At 38.4% G+C, this 17,153-nt stretch overlaps 1 protein-coding gene across 18 annotated transcripts in view; it reads left to right on the top strand.

Moving 5' to 3' along the window:
- The window catches only part of SUGCT (succinyl-CoA:glutarate-CoA transferase), a 338,050-nt gene that overhangs the window by 130,860 nt on the left and 190,037 nt on the right, over positions 1–17,153 (top strand). For 16 of the 18 annotated variants that reach the window (XR_014578981.1, XR_014578982.1, XR_014578983.1 and 13 more), the window contains 2 exons: positions 4,327–4,424; positions 16,699–16,801. The exons of 1 other annotated variant lie outside the window; for it this stretch is intronic. Coding sequence is in view for 14 of the 17 variants with exons in the window: in XM_083822414.1 (XP_083678540.1) it covers positions 4,327–4,424; positions 16,699–16,801 (201 nt within the window). In the remaining 3 variants the exon portion in view is untranslated. The remainder of the gene's footprint in view (positions 1–4,326; positions 4,425–16,698; positions 16,802–17,153) is intronic. One more of the 18 variants, XM_083822415.1, reaches the window with a different exon arrangement.

A 17,153-nucleotide genomic window follows, 5' to 3' on the forward strand; every position in this document is an offset into this window, starting at 1 on the left:
CATCTTGGGCATAGTGATGAATTAATAGAGCTTTTGATTCTTAGAAAAGTAAGGAGAGGGGTTAGCAGAACTGCCATCCCGGACTTCTGGAGGGCAGACTGGCCTGTTTAGGAGACTGGTTGGCGGAGTGCCTTGGGAGGCAGTCCTGAAGGGCAAAGGAGTGCAGGAAAGATGGGCGCTCTTCGAGGCAAAAATCTTAAAGGCACAGCAGCAGGCCATCCCCATGTGCTGAAAGACGAGCTGGCATGAAAGAAGACTAGCCTGCCTGACCAGAGAGCTGTGGCTAGAGCTCACGAAGAAAAAGAGGGTTTATGACCTTTGGAAGAAGGGCTGGGCCACTCTGGAGGACTATAAAGATGTTGTGCAGCTGTGCAGGGAGAAAACTAGGAGGGACAAGGCCCAACTGGAGCTCAGTTTGGCTACTGCTATTAAAGACAATAAAAAGATGTTTTTATAAATACATAAACAGGAAAAGGAAGACTAAGGAAAATCTTCATCCTTCATTGGATGTGGGGGGAAACATAGTGACAAAGGATGAGGAAAAGGCTGAGGTACTTAATGCCTTCTTTGCCTCAGGCTTTAGCAGCAAGAGCAGTTGTTCTCAGTACCCAGTCCCCTGAACTGGTAGATAGGGATGAGGAGCAGAGTGAAGCCCTCATAATCCACAAGGAAGTGTTTAGCAACCTGTTACACCACTTAGGCGTACACAAGTCTATGGGGACAGATGGGATCCACCTGAGGGTACTGAAGAACTTGGTGGAAGTGCTTACCAAGCTGCTTTCCGTCATTTTTCAGCAGTCCTGGCTATCCAGGAAGGTCCCAGTTGACAGGAGGCTGGCAAATATGACACCCATCTATAAAAAAGGTTGGAAGGAGGACCCGGGGAACTACAGGCCTGTCAGTCTGACTTCAGCACCTTGGAAGCTTATGGAACAGATTATCTTGGTTGCCATCATATGGCATCTACAGGACAACCAGGTGATCAGGCCCAGTCAGAATGCCCTTATGAAAGGCAGGTCCTGCTTGACGAACCTGCTCTCCTTCTATGACAAGATGATGTGCTCAGTGAATGAGGGAAAGGCTGTGGATATGGTCCACCTAGACTTCAGTAAAGCTTTTGACGCTGTTTCTCATAGCAGTTTCCTGGAGAAACTGGCTGCTCATGGCTTGGACCGGTGTATGCTTTGTTGGGTTAAAAACTGGCTGGGTGTCCGGGTGCAAAGAGTCGTTGGAGGCCAGTCACAAGTGTTGTCTGCCAGGCCTCAGTACTGGGGCCAGTTCTTTTCAACATCTTTATCAATGATCTGGATGAGGGGATCTGCACCCTTAGTAAGTTTGCAAATAACACCAATTTAGGTGTGAGTATTGATCTGCTTGAGGGTAGGAGGATTCTCCAGAGGAATCTGGATAGGCTGGACCGATGGGCTGAGGCCAACTGCATGAGGTTCAACAAGACTAAGCGCCTAAGTGTCACTTAGGGCACAACAACACCATGCAATGCTGCAGTCTGGGGGAAGAGTGGCTGGAAAGGGACCTGGGGGTATTGGTGGATAGCTGGTTGAATATTAGCCAGCAGTGTGCACAGGTGGCCGAGAAGGCCAACAGCATCCTGGCTTGTATGAGAAACAGCAAGAACATTCTTTTTTGCCCTTATCAAAATATTGTAGATATTGATTTAGACTGTTAAAGTGTCCAGAGATTGAGGAATGTGGAATTCAGTGGAATGCTGTGGAAACTGTTTGAGGTATGTTCTGTGTTAAGGCAAAGGCAATTTGGAGCTTAAAAGACACTGAAGGGGGAGAGCCAATAAAGGAAAAGGACTTTATTACAGGAAGGCCCTCAACACCCTAGTGAACCTTTAGTAAATACAGAGGACGCTAATTCAAACATTGGGATTGCTATTAGAGAACCTTTCTGAGATGAGCTGGTGCTAAAAATACAGAATGTATGGAAGCCATTGCCCTGCAGACACGCACTCAAGAGATGTAACAGCTGGCTTAGGCTGTAAACAATTGCAAACATTCTGCTTCAACTGTATCTTTTTAGAGAAGCAATTAGCAAGCAAGAAAGAAAAAAATGGAAAAATTTCAGAATAAGTGAAAACGAACTGTAGCTTGTTTGGGGACTTTGATAATTGCTGAGAAACTTCGTAACACTGCTGGTTGAAGTGCATTTCATAGTTATCAAGAGTTACTAAAGCACATCCTGATGTGTGGCTGCTTCAGTCTAAATAGGAATACTGAGCAAGAGTCTTCAGAAGACTGCTTTTGTGTGCAAACAATTTTGCTAGAAGTGGGGGAAAGAACTCAGAGACTGTAAACTCTGTTTCGTAGATCTGTACTGTAGAGACCAACTGTATATCAGGTAAGCTTGAAGGAGAAAGGGTAAAGAGCAGTTTAATTCCAGCTGGTCAGAATGAAATAAAGAAAATAACATTGGCAGCATGATACAGAAAGATGAATGGCACATTGATGAATAACTTCTCAAATGTGTATTTGTTAAACACAAAAAATTGAGAAGAACATATATAGACAAAGAGTTTTCTAACACATGTATATTAAGTTAAAGATGAAGTAATTAACGTTAAAACAGTATACTAAGCAACTCAATATGATCATTTTTCATATAATTTATCAAATGGAACCATAGTTTTCTTATGAATTTCTCAGTTGTTTATGCTCTCATAAATAAGTATTCACTATCATTTACTTTGAACAACCTTGCATGTGTTTTTTTTTTTTTTTCCTAAAGCAGTGATTTTTAATGCCAAAAATAACAGTATCAAAAGGAGGAAATAATTTTAATGGAGTGCCAATATTATTGTTAAACTTTCAGGCAGGAAAAGAAGAAAAATTTCTAAAGCCAGATTATGATATGTTACAATTTTCATAAACTAGATTGTGTGAACATAGATAGAAAAGAAAATATGCAGTGAATTCAGTGTTAATGGAAGATGTTAGAATGCTGTTTTACCTCACAGATAAAAATCTGCAGAAAATTTATGTAATATGATCATTGTTCTAAAATAACTTCATTGGTACTTTGATTTCCACGCTCAGTTTTGTCACTCTGGGTGACAAACAGGTCAAGGGTGACTATCTGATTTGAATATCTCTAAGTATCTGTTGAAAGAATATCTGTTTTGCTCATGGTTTTAACTCTTCAACAGCTATTCACTTGAGAGTGAAGCTATATCCTTATTTACTCCAGCAAAGTCATTAAAGTATAGTGTCTTTGGTCTGAACCAGTTTCAGAGGTATTAGTAGAATTTTAAGTTTGAAGCAAGTTCCAAAGTGATTGACACCAATCTATGTATCACTTACATGTGGTAGTACATAGACATATGAATTCAAGGAATGACTGGACATGTTAATAAAACAAGAATCTATCGAGGACCACTAAATACATGACAGTCTCTTTTTTTGTAAACTTCTTTTCTGCCTTCCTCAGTAGCAGATGTTACTGGGATATTTTTTATTAAATTTGAAAAGAACAACCCATTCTGTTTATTTATGTTCTATGTAAGTACATTATAGCATGAACAGTTAAGTTATATAGTAAATATTGATTGTCCACACAACTATGCTGTCTCATATATGCCTCTACAAAATTCTAATACTTGTTCTCCACATTTAATTCTCTTTATAATATAATTTACATTGTCTTTGCAGGAGGGTCATACTTTTAATATGCCAGGTAGAAGTTACATGTAGAAGATATGCTTCTACTTTCTTGGAGGTTAAAACACCAATTTTCTTTATAAGATCTTTTTGAAGAAATCATAAAGAAAAACAATGACATTTCAATAGAAAATACTTTTTATTTTTTATTTCATCCTTTTTGAAAAGATTACTGAAATCAAAAGAAACATTCTTAGACATATCTTTTCTCAGTCTAGCATATGAAGTACAGTCACATTTCTTTTTCCGTGATTTATAATTCAGTGAAGGAGAATCCCACAGATCTCTCCAAACTCAAAGTAATAACTTAAAAAACGTTTTAGTGTTCTACAGTATAATAACAAGAGTTTCTCCTAGTTAATAATCAAAGCTATTGACTAAGATTTGGATCTTAATTTCTCTTTTTTCTGTACTTGTGTAACTGAATAGGAGGCGTTATCTTTTCATAACTTTCTTGTTTAATTTCTCTTTTTTCTGTACTTGTGTAACTGAATAGGAGGCATTGTCTTTTCATAACTTCCTAATCTATATAAGATTAAGGAGAAGTAGTGACTTTTGGAAAGCTATCTTAAATCCTTAATGAATTTCCTTTACCTTATAAATGTCTCATGCCAAGCACGTCTTACTCAGCTTTATTTTTACTTAGATCCTGAATCTGCCTGAAGTTAGTAAGGATTCCAGATACAAAACTAATACACTCAGAGTCCAGAACAGAAAAGAACTTATTGACATATTGTCAACTCGGTAAGTTCATTAAAAGCAAAGAAATGATATTTAATCTGTTAATGCAAACAATTATGTATAAGGAACACTCATTATGTAAAAATTTTACCCTAATCTTTTGAGAGATTTTTTTTAAAGAAAGAATTGAGCTTACTTACTGATATTAACTGTGTCTTTTGCACACATACTATAATGTGGGCTACCAAGAAGCCAAACTATAGTTCTAGGTTTTCAGAAATCATTTAAACTTATTTTTAAACATTTTAACTTAATTCGTTATCTTGAATTTTAGTGAAACAACTAGTGCTTTTTGCTTTTCTGGACAAATATCACCACTGGTAATGAAATTCTTGGGCATTATTTTTGCTGTGAAAGGGATTTTAAAGTTTTCACTATGAATTTGTGTACCCAAGGGAGTTCCACTTGACTCTACCCTCACTGTTGGTTCTGTATTGCAGTACTCTGTGCCCCAAATCCTCCCTGGGTGAATTCTTTTGAAATAAAAAGGATGTGTACTTACTGTTCTACAGGAGAATCATCCTATTAAGTACTTAATTAAAAAAATATAAGATAAAGCTCAAGAATCTTTTAACTGAGAGATTAAAATAGTTTAATTGTCTTTTGCGTTATGTTTGAGAAGGCCTTAGTTCTGTGGAGTTCTCTCTGATAAAGAGGAAGGTATATTTCTACAATATAAGAAAAAAACTAATCTGTAAAGCTATTGGAAGGTAGTTTCAGCAACACTTCGCATTTTGGGTTAAGAGCATTAGAAGCAGTATGTCTGTCATTGTCAATAATTCAAGAAAAGTCACACTATCATTTTGACACTTGGCCTGTATGAGTCTTTATTAACAAATGTGTAACAATTTTCATTCAGACACTATTTTTTTTAAAGAAGCGTTAAGCCAGATGCCTTGCCTTTTCATTTCATTTGAGAAAAGTTTCAATAGCACACCTTTTCCCCTCAAGCCAACCCTACACATTTTTTGGATAATGAGAACCAGAATAATCTTGCATTTAAGACTGCAAAGAGAGTAATTTTTCCTCTTCTTGTTTAGTTGCACTTTTATCTCTCTGTTACCTGTCCATTTTCAGGTATCTTGCCCCTGTTGAAAACCTGAAGTACCGGGTGACTTTGCATTTTTAAATAATTTTGATACAACTGTCCATAATGAACTTTTACAACTTTTAGGCATTGGAATAGGCTGCCCAGGGAAGTGGTTGAGTCACCATCCCTGGAGGTCTTTAAGAGACGTTTAGATGTTGAGCTTAGTGATATGGTTTAGTGGAGGACTTGTTAGGGTTAGGTCAGAGGTTGGACTAGGTGATCTTGGAGGTCTCTTCCAACCTAGACGATTCTGTGATTCTGTGATTGTCTTTTACTTGCCTTCCTATTAGAAATGCAGTGTGATAACAGATGAATCCACTCTTCCTACGTTTTTTAAGCCCTTGAAAGGGAATAGGTATCTTTTGATCTACTTTTTAGCTCTTACTTTCTTGACACTTACTCTTAGTTTCAAAGTTGATTCGTGTAGACTCATTTGGAGTTCATTTCACTTAATATGGTATTTATCTGATGTACTCTGGAACCTTATCAAAGTGCTGTTTTGCCATCCACAGATAATTACCTAATGATGTGGTTGATTCTGAATGCAGGTTTTTATTTTATTTTATTTTATTTTATTTTATTTTATTTTATTTTATTTTATTTTATTTCATTTCATTTCATTTCATTTCATTTCATTTCATTTCATTTCATTTCATTTATTATTTTTTATAGACAATATCTGAATAAGAAGTTAAAGTTCACGGAACAGTTGTTCTGTGACTAAATTGCCAGATTTGTTTTTATATCTGTAGCTATTAGTTCATCAGATTACATCATTGCTCTGTAAATTACTGCTTTATATCTTTTTTTGCCAGTTTATGTTCTGTTTTATTAGCACCATTTAGGCTGTGTTTCTGTGTAATTTATATGCAAGTACAGATGTGGCTGTATACACATATTTGGAGTAGACACTTCCAATAGTATTATGTTATGTCATATTACTGTGAATTCATCTGGCATTCAGTTTTGAAACACTGACTTTAGCAAACACCTTTGGCACTCAAATGGAGGTTGAATATGTTTCCATACACATTCCATGGTAACTTTCCTTTTATTCACTAACTCAGTTGTTTGTAAAATTACATGTAGTTCATTTTGGATGTTACTTAGAGAATTACATGACTAGTTTGTCAGTGCTGAAAAACGTCAGCCCTTGAGAAATGAAAGGAAATGACAAAATAGTAATGGCATAATTTCACTGAAAAATACCTTAATTAAATCACCAATTGCTTGATAGCATTGCAGCTTCCAAAACATGGAATATATAAATGTAAGGTGCATTAGTTGGGAAGAAACACCTGCATTCACCTCACATTGACTTACTATATCTACACTACTATCAACCTCATGATGAATTTATGGTGACAATAACTGGAACAGCTTAAAAGAGTTGTGATTGTCATAGCAGTGAGTTCTATTACAACCACTTTTGTTGAAACAAGCACTTCCTTTGTGTTCTGGAAAGTGAAAAGGAACATGAAAGTCTTTTAAGGATTTAGGTATGCTATTCATTCACATATAATTTTGGTGCTGTGACAGGCAGGTTGCCTCTGACCTGAGGCAAAGCAGCTTTTTCCAGTGACGTTGCAATGGAAAAATGAGCAATCTTGTTTGCTGTGCCAGGCTGAGCAGTAAAAAGGAGGTAAAATTTTTGTGTATATATAGGAATCTGGTCATCTGTATGGCAGAAATGTGGTACTCTTTGCTGTTGCTTGCATATATTACTGCCATTGCACAGTGGGCATATGCTTACTTTCTTTACAAGCTGATGTTCTTGTTGAGCCAAGATCCCACCAGAGCTTAGACTTGGCTTCCACTGACCTATATAACCTGTCTCCTTCCTCCTCTCTCTTTTAAACTGCTTCCAGAGGTGTGAGTTACCTTTTTGTTTCCTTTATTTCTTAATTTTCAAAATGGACTAACTGCAATTCATGTCTAGCTCCTGAACACTTAGTAAGTGTAGCAAGGAGAATTCTTGTCCTCCTCATCTAAAGGAAAAAAGATTTCCCAGGTTTTATTTAGGAATAGAGGGAGATGTTTAGACCTACTCAAAGGGTCAGAAAGTCCCAGAAGTCCTGAGCATTTAATTTGCTGCATGTGTAGAGCTCAAAAATTTTAAATACATCTGAACACTGAATATCAACGAGACAGTTGATGCCTTTCATTTGCTAAGGTAAATGTTAAGCAATAGAAATTCTTTAGCCACAGTTTGATTCTGGAAGTGTGCACAAAGGAAACATTGGTACAATCGGTCAATGTTAAGGAATGCTATTTTTTAAAAGAAGGCTGTATCTTGGGAATTCTTGGCTCAAATGACCTCTGATTTAGATCAATAATTCTACTCACCACCTGCAGTAACTGTGCCAGATTTCAAGGCAGTTAGATAAGCATGGGGATTATATAGCACTTAGAAGAAATTGACCTTTAAACAGAAGACTTTTCAGAAAAGTGTGAAATGACCTATTCATCACAGTCGGATGTCCTGAGTTGAGTAAGAATACAAGATGGAGATGAATATTATTTGAGACATAAATGTAGCTTGAAACAACAGCTCTGAGAGGTGTGAATTGCTCTGTTCATTTCAGAAGGAATTTTCTCATCCTTTCTCTCCCAAGAGATCTGAAGAGGGAGGCACATCTGTCCTCAGCTCTTCACCGCAGCCTCTCCTTGCTGCCTGCTTCCATCATCTCAACTCCCTCCACAGAGCACACATAAAAGAAAGAAAGCGAGAGCAGGTAGGGGGAATAAATTCACATATCCATGAAGAAAGTCAGATCTCAATAAAAGGAATTGGAAGGCTGACCACGCTAGCATGATAAGCATATTCTGAAATATCCAGCTCTCACACTGAGATAAGGAGAAAGAATTACAGAAACCAATCCCAGACATATTGAGAGGGGGAGTGTTTTCAGTTCCCATCTTATGTGGGGAAGTAAGTTCAATGCTGCAAGGAACACTGGGTAATAAGATATTTACAGGCAAGAAGAATATAGGCCTATGGGGTATTTTGTATTTGCTTTGCTACTGGTGCTGTTATTCCTTTCCCATCTCTGTTCCTCTTCCTGCTGTGCCTTTTATTTTCCTATCCCCATCTTCCTTCTCCACTTCCTACTGCTTATTTCTTCCACTGCCCATGTTTGCACATCTACTGCATCTGCTTTACAAAAAAGAAAAAAAAAAAAAGGTGTTTCAGTGCCTTCTGTATCTTCTTGTTTATTTAGGTGACATTTTCCCCAAGTGACAGGAAAGCAGAATTCTGAAAAGTGAATTGCCCTTGGATGTGCTCCAAGAGTCAAATTTGAAATGACCCTACCTGGGTGGAGGTCGGGTTCAATGGCTACTACAGAGGCCCCTGAGACTCCTTGCTCATGTGAGAGCTGACAGACTACAGAGCATTTTGTTTTTTAATGTTTCCAATGGAAACCTCTGGTTTGTGAGTTAGATGTACATCCATCCAAGAGAACCAAATTTTAATTGTTGCTCCCTTCCACTTTTACCTTTATTTCCTCTGGAAAAGAATAGTGCTAGGCACAACATGGATTATTTTGTGTATATAGAGATATATACATATGCTAAGACATACGTATGTAGCATGTGCTATAATTTGAAGTGCATCTGTGCAAAAGCTGTTATAATGCCAGTTTTAAGAGAAGCTGTTTTGAGGAAGGGAGCTTAATCTGTTGACCTTCTTCCAATTACTCCAGAATTTGAACATTAATCCTACCCTGCACCTCAGTAATGTAGATACATTTTAAAACAGTGCACCTAAACGTGTAGCCCAGAGTACTTAGGGAAATTAACCCGTAAGTAGAGCGGGGTCTGTGGGGTTGTATGAGTGCAAGGGGGAAGGGGAATAGCAGGCATTCCCTCAGACTTTAAAGTGAAGCAGCTAACATAATGAAGAACACAAATTCATCATGATTAGTACTCCTGCAGCTACAGCTAAATGAAACCACACTGTCTAGAGAGCTAAATTATTGTAGATTTAGAAATATTGAGGCTGGAAACAATTCAGAGTGGAACTTCTATTCCTAGCACTTATATTTTAAAAACCTTATTCTTGACTGTGCACCACAGCTGCATGTTGTGCATGTGAGTGTGAGGGGAAAAGGAATGAGCAGGAAGGAAACACAGAGGAACCTGATCCCCAGTTAATGAGACCTTGCTAAATTGTTTCCACCTAATAACAGAAGAGGAGGGAAAGCTATTGCAAAATGTTTAATTTGCCTGATGAGGAGCATTGTTAAACTTAACGTTTGTTGAGTGTCTATAAACCAGTCTCTGTAAACCCCGTTCCCCACCCCCACCCTTTCTTTTACTAAACCAAGAGTGCAAGAGACTGGAGACTGCAGTTGCTGTTGATAATGTTACAGGAATGGGCGTCTGATTGCCTACTCCTTCAGCAAGACAGGTGTCTTCGGTCTGAAAGATGATTGAGTTCAGTGTAGCATAGCTGATGACGTTTCATTTCCCTAATCATATACCTCACCATCGGTACAGAGGTGGTTGAGCTACATGAGCACCAGCTGCCATGGTTTGTTTTAAAATGCTTTGTTTTAAATCATTATTAGTTTCACATTGACTTTTATGTGTTGAAACAAGAGAGATCCAAAATGTCTTAAACATCTTGTTTTTGGAGTAGGTAAGCTAATGTGTATTTTCTCATTCTTATTTTTCTCACTATTTAGTAAGCCTCTAAGTATTTTATTACATAACTGTGAAACTTGAGATCCTTTCTGTAAAATAATTTGCTGACTTTTTTTTTTCTTATGCCATGCATTACTAGCTACAAGGATGCTGAAATCAAGAGATATCTTTTCATTGATTTTTCAATGAATCTTTTTATGTGATCCATATCTTTACTTCCCCTGAATAGTTAAAAGAACGACAACAAAATCTATTTAATTTCCCATTATTCTCAATGTGTTTTTACTGATGCATGTTTTTCAGGTGATTTCCACTTCCTTTGTTCTAACTACCAAAGTTGCAGTCCTTTCTTCTGTTGAGAAAAGGAGAGGAAGGCTTGGGGAAAGGAGTTAATCTATTTATCTTTTATCTATTCTAACATGTGTAGTTTAACGTCTGAATCCAAAAACAAATAGTTCTGGAACATGCTGGATTTTGCTACTCAGGAATTGGGAGAAACATATTTTATAATACAGACATATTTTCCTCTCTCTGGTATGCCATTCTTTAAAAATCATATACGGCTTTAAAACAGGTTGCAAAACATCAAAATGGAACACAAATGTGCATTCATTTATATATGCATAGACCATACATTCTACAGCACAAATCCTGCACATAAAAGTAAGGTTTTATTAATGTTTCTATTCTAAATGGGTAACATTGTTTCAGGTATGCAGAAATTTAATACAATTTCCAAGGTGGATTTGTGGTACCTACATGTATCTTGACAGCACTTTGTGGCCATCACTTACCATGTGCTGTAAGTGACATCTTCTAAAGTAGCTGACATATTCATCAGCAAAACATGTCAGTACAATCATGTTGATCCCCAAATATTTTAACTGTATGTAGTGGTTTGCTGAGTGATTAATCTGTAACTGAGAAGAGACTAATTAGACCCTAACACAGAGATGCTTACCAATTATTGACTAAATGCTATAATATTCATTTTGAAAGCTGTAATGGTATATTTATGGTACACTGGGGGGTAATGATCTGTTTTTTGAATTTTCAAAATATTTTTTCCTATGATTTATGTTTTGTACAGTGTCTTCCCCAGATGCTACTGTTAGAAACTACACAAACTATTTTACTGAGCTAATGACCTCTAGAGGGATGATTAATAGTGAAGAGAGAAAATGGTGTAGATATTTGAAAGTTAGTAGACTGTTGATAGAACAAAGGATAACACAAAAACATAATGCAAACTCCAGTCATGTTACAGAACACAAGAATGCTTGTGAACTTTGAGTGCAGAGAGGGTTTATGTGATTGACTACATGTTTAAAAACCAACAACAACAACACAAACTAACAAAAAAAATCCACCAAAAAACAAAACAGTCCAAAATAAAAACTGTCACAGAATCCTAGTTCGATTGCTGCTGTGTCTCCATTTGGTTCAAATTACTGCTACAAATTAATAGCCATATGCTTCATATAGAAAAGAGCAGCATTTTGCTTCAGTAGTTCTTCTAAACATACTTTGTGTGGAATTAGATGGCTTTGTCCATTAGAAAAGTGTGAGAGGATGCACAGCACTGACTGTATGTTTCCTAGAAAACATGGAAAATGGGGCATATGTGAAGAATGCACACAGTGAATTAATGCTTGCACCATAATCCATAACCAGAAAAGGCCTCAGAAACAGAAGGACATTTTTTTGATATTGTATGCAAGATCTATTGTGACAGCTCATAGGTGATTGCCAGTACATGTTTGACAAGAACTGATAATTTGCAGATAAGTCTTCCATCTGTGAGATGGGAAGATAACCACCTTTGCATATCTGTTTTGTGGAGCATGGCAAAGACTAACAATGTAATTATTTTCATAGTGTTCTCTGTGATTTGCTTTGTTCTGTACTCCGTGTACTTCTTTCTTCTCGACCCTCAAGTTTACCATGTGTTGTGCAGGTACAGCCTTCCCATTACCTACCTTATTTCTTGTCCTTGCGTTCAGAAATGTCATGCGTTTCTCTGCCTGCCTTGATTGATCAAGCAAAAAAGATTCCTTGTTCTTTAAAAGAAACAAAGTTTACACAAATAATTAACAAGAAATAAGTACATTATTTTATCCAAGTTGTGTGTCAAGCAGTTACACTTTTTTTTTTTTTTTTCATGTTCCATTCTCCCATTGTTAGAGCTAAGGAAATGCAGTTTTAGAAAATACAATTTAAAATTGTGGTGGTTTTACTCAGGTGGGCGGCTGAGCTCCACCACAACCGCTCTCTCACTCCCCCTCCTCAAAGAGGAACGGGGAGAAAATACAATGAAAAGGGCTCAAGGGTTGAGATAAGGATGAGGAGATTGCGCAGTAATTATTATTGTGACGGTCAAAACAGACTCAGCATAGGGAGATAGTAAGATTTATTGCCTATTACTAACAAGCTAGAGAAACGAGAAACAAAGGAAAGAAACCAAAAGCACCTTCCCCCCCATCCACCCTCTTCCACCTCCTCTCCCCGAGCGGCGCAGGAGAACTCGGCAATGGGGGTTATGGTCAGTCTATAGCGCTTCTTCGCCGCCGCTCCTTCTCGGTCACTCTCGTCCCCTGTGCTGTGGGGTCCCTCCCACGGGATGCAGTCTTTGCTGAACTGATCCGGCGTGGGCTGCCCACAGGCAGCAGCTCTTCAAGAACTGCTCCAGATTTGGGTCTGTACCACGGGGTCCAACCCTCAGGAGCGAACTGTTCCAACCTGGATCCCCCACGGGCAGCAGCTCCTGCCCGGTCACCTGCTCCTGCGTGGTCTCCTCTCCACGGGCTACAGGTCCGACCCGGAATCTGCTCCAGCAGGGGTCTTCCACAGGCCGCAGTCTCCGTCAGTGCAGGTCGGCCTGCTCCACCGTGGTCTCCTCCACAGGCTGCGGGGTGGAACCCTGCTCCACCGTGGTACCCCATGGGCTGCAGGGGGACAACCTGCTTCATTATGGTCCTCACCACAGGCCGCAGGGGACTTCTGCTCTGGCGCCTGGAGCACCTCTCCCCCTCCTTCTTCACTGACCTTGGCGCCTGCAAGGCTCTCCCTCACTCCTCTCACTCTCCCAGCTGCTGTGTGGCGCTGTGTTTTTTTTCCCCTGTCTTAAATATGCTCTCACAGAGGCGCAAACAATATCACTTATTGGCTCAGCTCTGGTCAGCAGTGGGGCCCTTACCTAACATGGGGCAGCTTCTAGATCCTTCTCACAGAAGCCACCCTTATGGCCCCCTGCTACCAAAACCTTGCCACGTAAACCCACTACAAAAAGAAGATACTGTATTCATAAATCTCAGTGTTCACACATTATTATTTTATATTTAAAGGAATGCTATCAATTAAAATGAAATACAATGAAATTGGTGTATTCTCCGTCAGAGTACATACCCTTTTTTCAGGACTTTTTGGAATGAGCATGCATTCAAGTATCATACTACAGACTAATAGAGTAAAAAATAAATTCTTTTGAACTTCTAAAATACTAGTAGTAATTGTAGACAGCTAAACTACAGATTAAAAATGATTACACAGACAAATCATAGATAATTTAAATGGCATTTATGTGATATCTAAAACGCTCCATCTGTTATAGATGAAAAAGGGATTCATCTGGAAATACAAGAAGCTTTAGTTCTGCAGTGTGAATCCCATGGTTGAGCTCTCCTGCAGCCACTCAATATCATTGAGGCTCTGTGGACAGATAAAGATTCACATGCAACTGTCATGCCTCAGAACTCAGCTGCTGTACAATCTTGGATGTTATGGCCCTAGCTTAAGTTAGGAAGATGGACTGTTTGTTAGCCTTGTGCGTGTTTCTGTCAGGGCTTTTATACATGTATGTAAGAAAATATATTTTCCCACTGAAAGGCAGCAGATGACATTGTAAATCTTCTAGTTTAGAAAAGGAAATTGTGTACCAAGTAGGGAAATATAAAAGGCAATATCAAAGCATAGAATGTTTTAAAACAAGCATTAAAGGGAGAAAGATTGTCTAGGCCTCATAAATTCCTGCTGATAGAGATTTTCATTTTCAGGAGAGAATTTAAATCTTGTACTTCTCTTGGAAGTTTAAGTTGTCATCAATTTGCTATACTTGATATTTTGGAGCAGTGAGCATGATATCAATTGACATCTAGTAACCTAAACATCAGCACTGTGCTAGGAGGAAAGCTTATGGTATTTATTTGTATAAATGTTATTAAAATTATAGTTAGATGAGGGATACATGGAGGTTAGTAAAATAAATAAAAATTTAAGTTTGTGTAGCTGTTATCAGAAAGGTATGAACTTGGGCATTTTTATCCATGTCTTATCTTTTATCAGGTTTTGAAGCAGTATTTCTTCTCTTAGAACTGTATAACAGATATTTCAATATGTAAACCACAACTGAACAAACAAAATAGTTGCATACTGTTGCTCTCAAAATCTGAATAATGGGCCTTTACTGACAGTGGTGATGTTCTGTTTTCTTTTTAAACAGTTTGCTTAACAATATGCTCTCAACAGCCCCTTTTTACTACAAATAAAGAATCACAGAATCACAGAATCGTCTAGGTTGGAAGAGACCTCCAAGATCATCTAGTCCAACCTCTGTCCTAACACTAACAAGACCTCCACTAAACCATATCACTAAGGGCTACATCTAAACGTCTTTTAAAGACCTCCAGGGATGGTGACTCAACCACCTCCCTGGGCAGCCCATTCCAATGCCTAACAACCCTTTCAGTAAAGAAGTTCTTCCTAACATCCAACCTAAACCTCCCCTGGTGCAACTTTAGCCCATTCCTCCACATCCTGTCACCAGGCACGTGGGAGAATAGACCAACCCCCACCTCTCTACAGCCTCCTTTAAGGTACCTCTAGAGAGCGATAAGGTCTCCCCTGAGCCTCCTCTTCTCCAGGCTAAACAACCCCAGCTCCCTCAGCCGCTCCTCGTAAGACTTGTTCTCCAGACCCCTCACCAGCTTCGTTGCCCTTCTCTGGACTCTCTCGAGCACCTCCATGTCCTTCTTGTAGCGAGGGGCCCAAAACTGAACACAGTACTCGAAGTACAGAGCTGAGTACAGGGGGACAATCACTTCCCTAGACCTGCAGGCCACACTGCTTCTTATGCAAGCCAGGATGCTGTTGGCCTTCTTGGCCACCTGAGCACACTGCTGGCTCATATTCAGCTGACTATCAACCAGTACTCCCAGGTCCTTCTCTGCCAGGCAGCTTTCCAGCCACTCATCTCCCAGCCTGTAGCTCTGCTTGGGGTTGTTGCGCCCCAGGTGCTCTTTTTTTTTTTTTAATTGTTTGTCTGTTACATAGTAAGGAAAAACCTAAGCAGAAGCTAAAATTTCAGAAGCTTATGCACCATATAGAACTCTAGCAAAACAGGCACTTCACTGTACATTCAGTCACTCATAATAAGGAAGGATGTATATCCAGAATATTATTCAAACTTACCATGACACCATGAAATTGCATACTGATTATGCAAATGTAGATATCTGACAGTCTAGCTGAAAAGACTTCATTTTCAAAATATCGTTTAAATTCCAAAATATTTTTTTTAATGAGAATTTTATAAACTTAAAAAAAGTACAAAGCACAAAATATGTCAGGACTTGTGTTACCAGTCGTTCTAGGGAATGATCATGGATAATACAAATATGAGAATTATGTTCATTTCTTAGTGTTGTCTTCAACACCATGATTATTTTAGAGTCCTCTTCTAAATACATCATCTTTTGTTAGAAATTAGAAAGCTGTGGAGGTTGGGGGAGGGGGGTCAGAAAAAGTAGTAGATGAAAAACACCTTTTAATTTATTTGTGGAAGCAAGGGGAGTTAGTGGGCCATGAATTATGGAGCCTCTTAGGAAGGAAGTGGTTCAGTTGCTAGCAAAAATTCAGCACAGCCTTCTGTAAAGGAAAAGAAGCTCTGCATTCACCAGCATAGGCACAGTTTATATCTGCTGAACTGGATGTCCTTAGGATAGATTATACAATCAAACAACAAATAAATATGTAGTTAATGTTGTTATCTGACCAAAATATGTGTCTGTTAATCCTGACATATGTTTTGGATGTAATGGAAGAAAAACACTGTGGTACTTTAAAATCATCTTTTAGTGAGCAGCATTGCACGTTAGACTCATACCCACATTATATCTTTTTTTTCTTTTCTGTTTTTAAATATGTACATAAAAGAAAACAAATGTGAAGCACATTAGTGTAATTAAGGACTGGAGGAAAACCATTGATCCTTTTTTGAAACTGCCAATAGATTTAGCTTTACATCATTGCTGGATTTCATCAGATGATCAGATAGAAGTCAGCTCAGCTATGTCCTTTCCCCTATGGCTTTGGTTTTTATGTTTCTGAGGAACACATATAGTACGTTTTCGTTATGTTATTGACTGCCTGGGAAGAAATCAATGGGGAAGGGTATGGAAGCACTGAGAGAGGGAGGAGAGATGCTATACTTTTTTTTAGAATCTGAAGCACTGAGTTGAAACCACATGCTTCTTATGCTCTTAGGTTTTCTGAAAAAACAACAATCAAGTGGTTGCAGCTCTTTGAAGGAAGTGGAGTTCCATATGGTCCAATCAACAATATGCAGCAGGTATTCTCGGATCCACAGGTTGGTTCTTACCGAGTATTTTCTATACATTACTACATGTGTTTTACAGCTGCTGAATAATGATCACTTTTCCTGCCACTCAAACCAGATTTCAGCTACTTTAAAATGGTATTTGAAAATTATATGGGGGTTTGAGTTTAAGGCCAATAGTACGGTATAATTAGAAGTAAATATAGATCCCTAAATGAGTTATGTGCTTGGGAACACAGACTTGGCCGTGATGAATTAAACTGTAGGTGTTCTATGTCCCGTATGCAGTCTGTCTTTCAAAAATGGCTGGTAAAGGAAGGAAAGAAACTGTAATATATTCATAATCACATTCTATCAGATATACATTCAAGTAACTTTCTTG

The sequence above is a fragment of the Anser anser genome, assembly GCF_964211835.1.
Source record: "Anser anser genome assembly, chromosome: 2".
NCBI lineage: Eukaryota > Metazoa > Chordata > Aves > Anseriformes > Anatidae > Anser > Anser anser.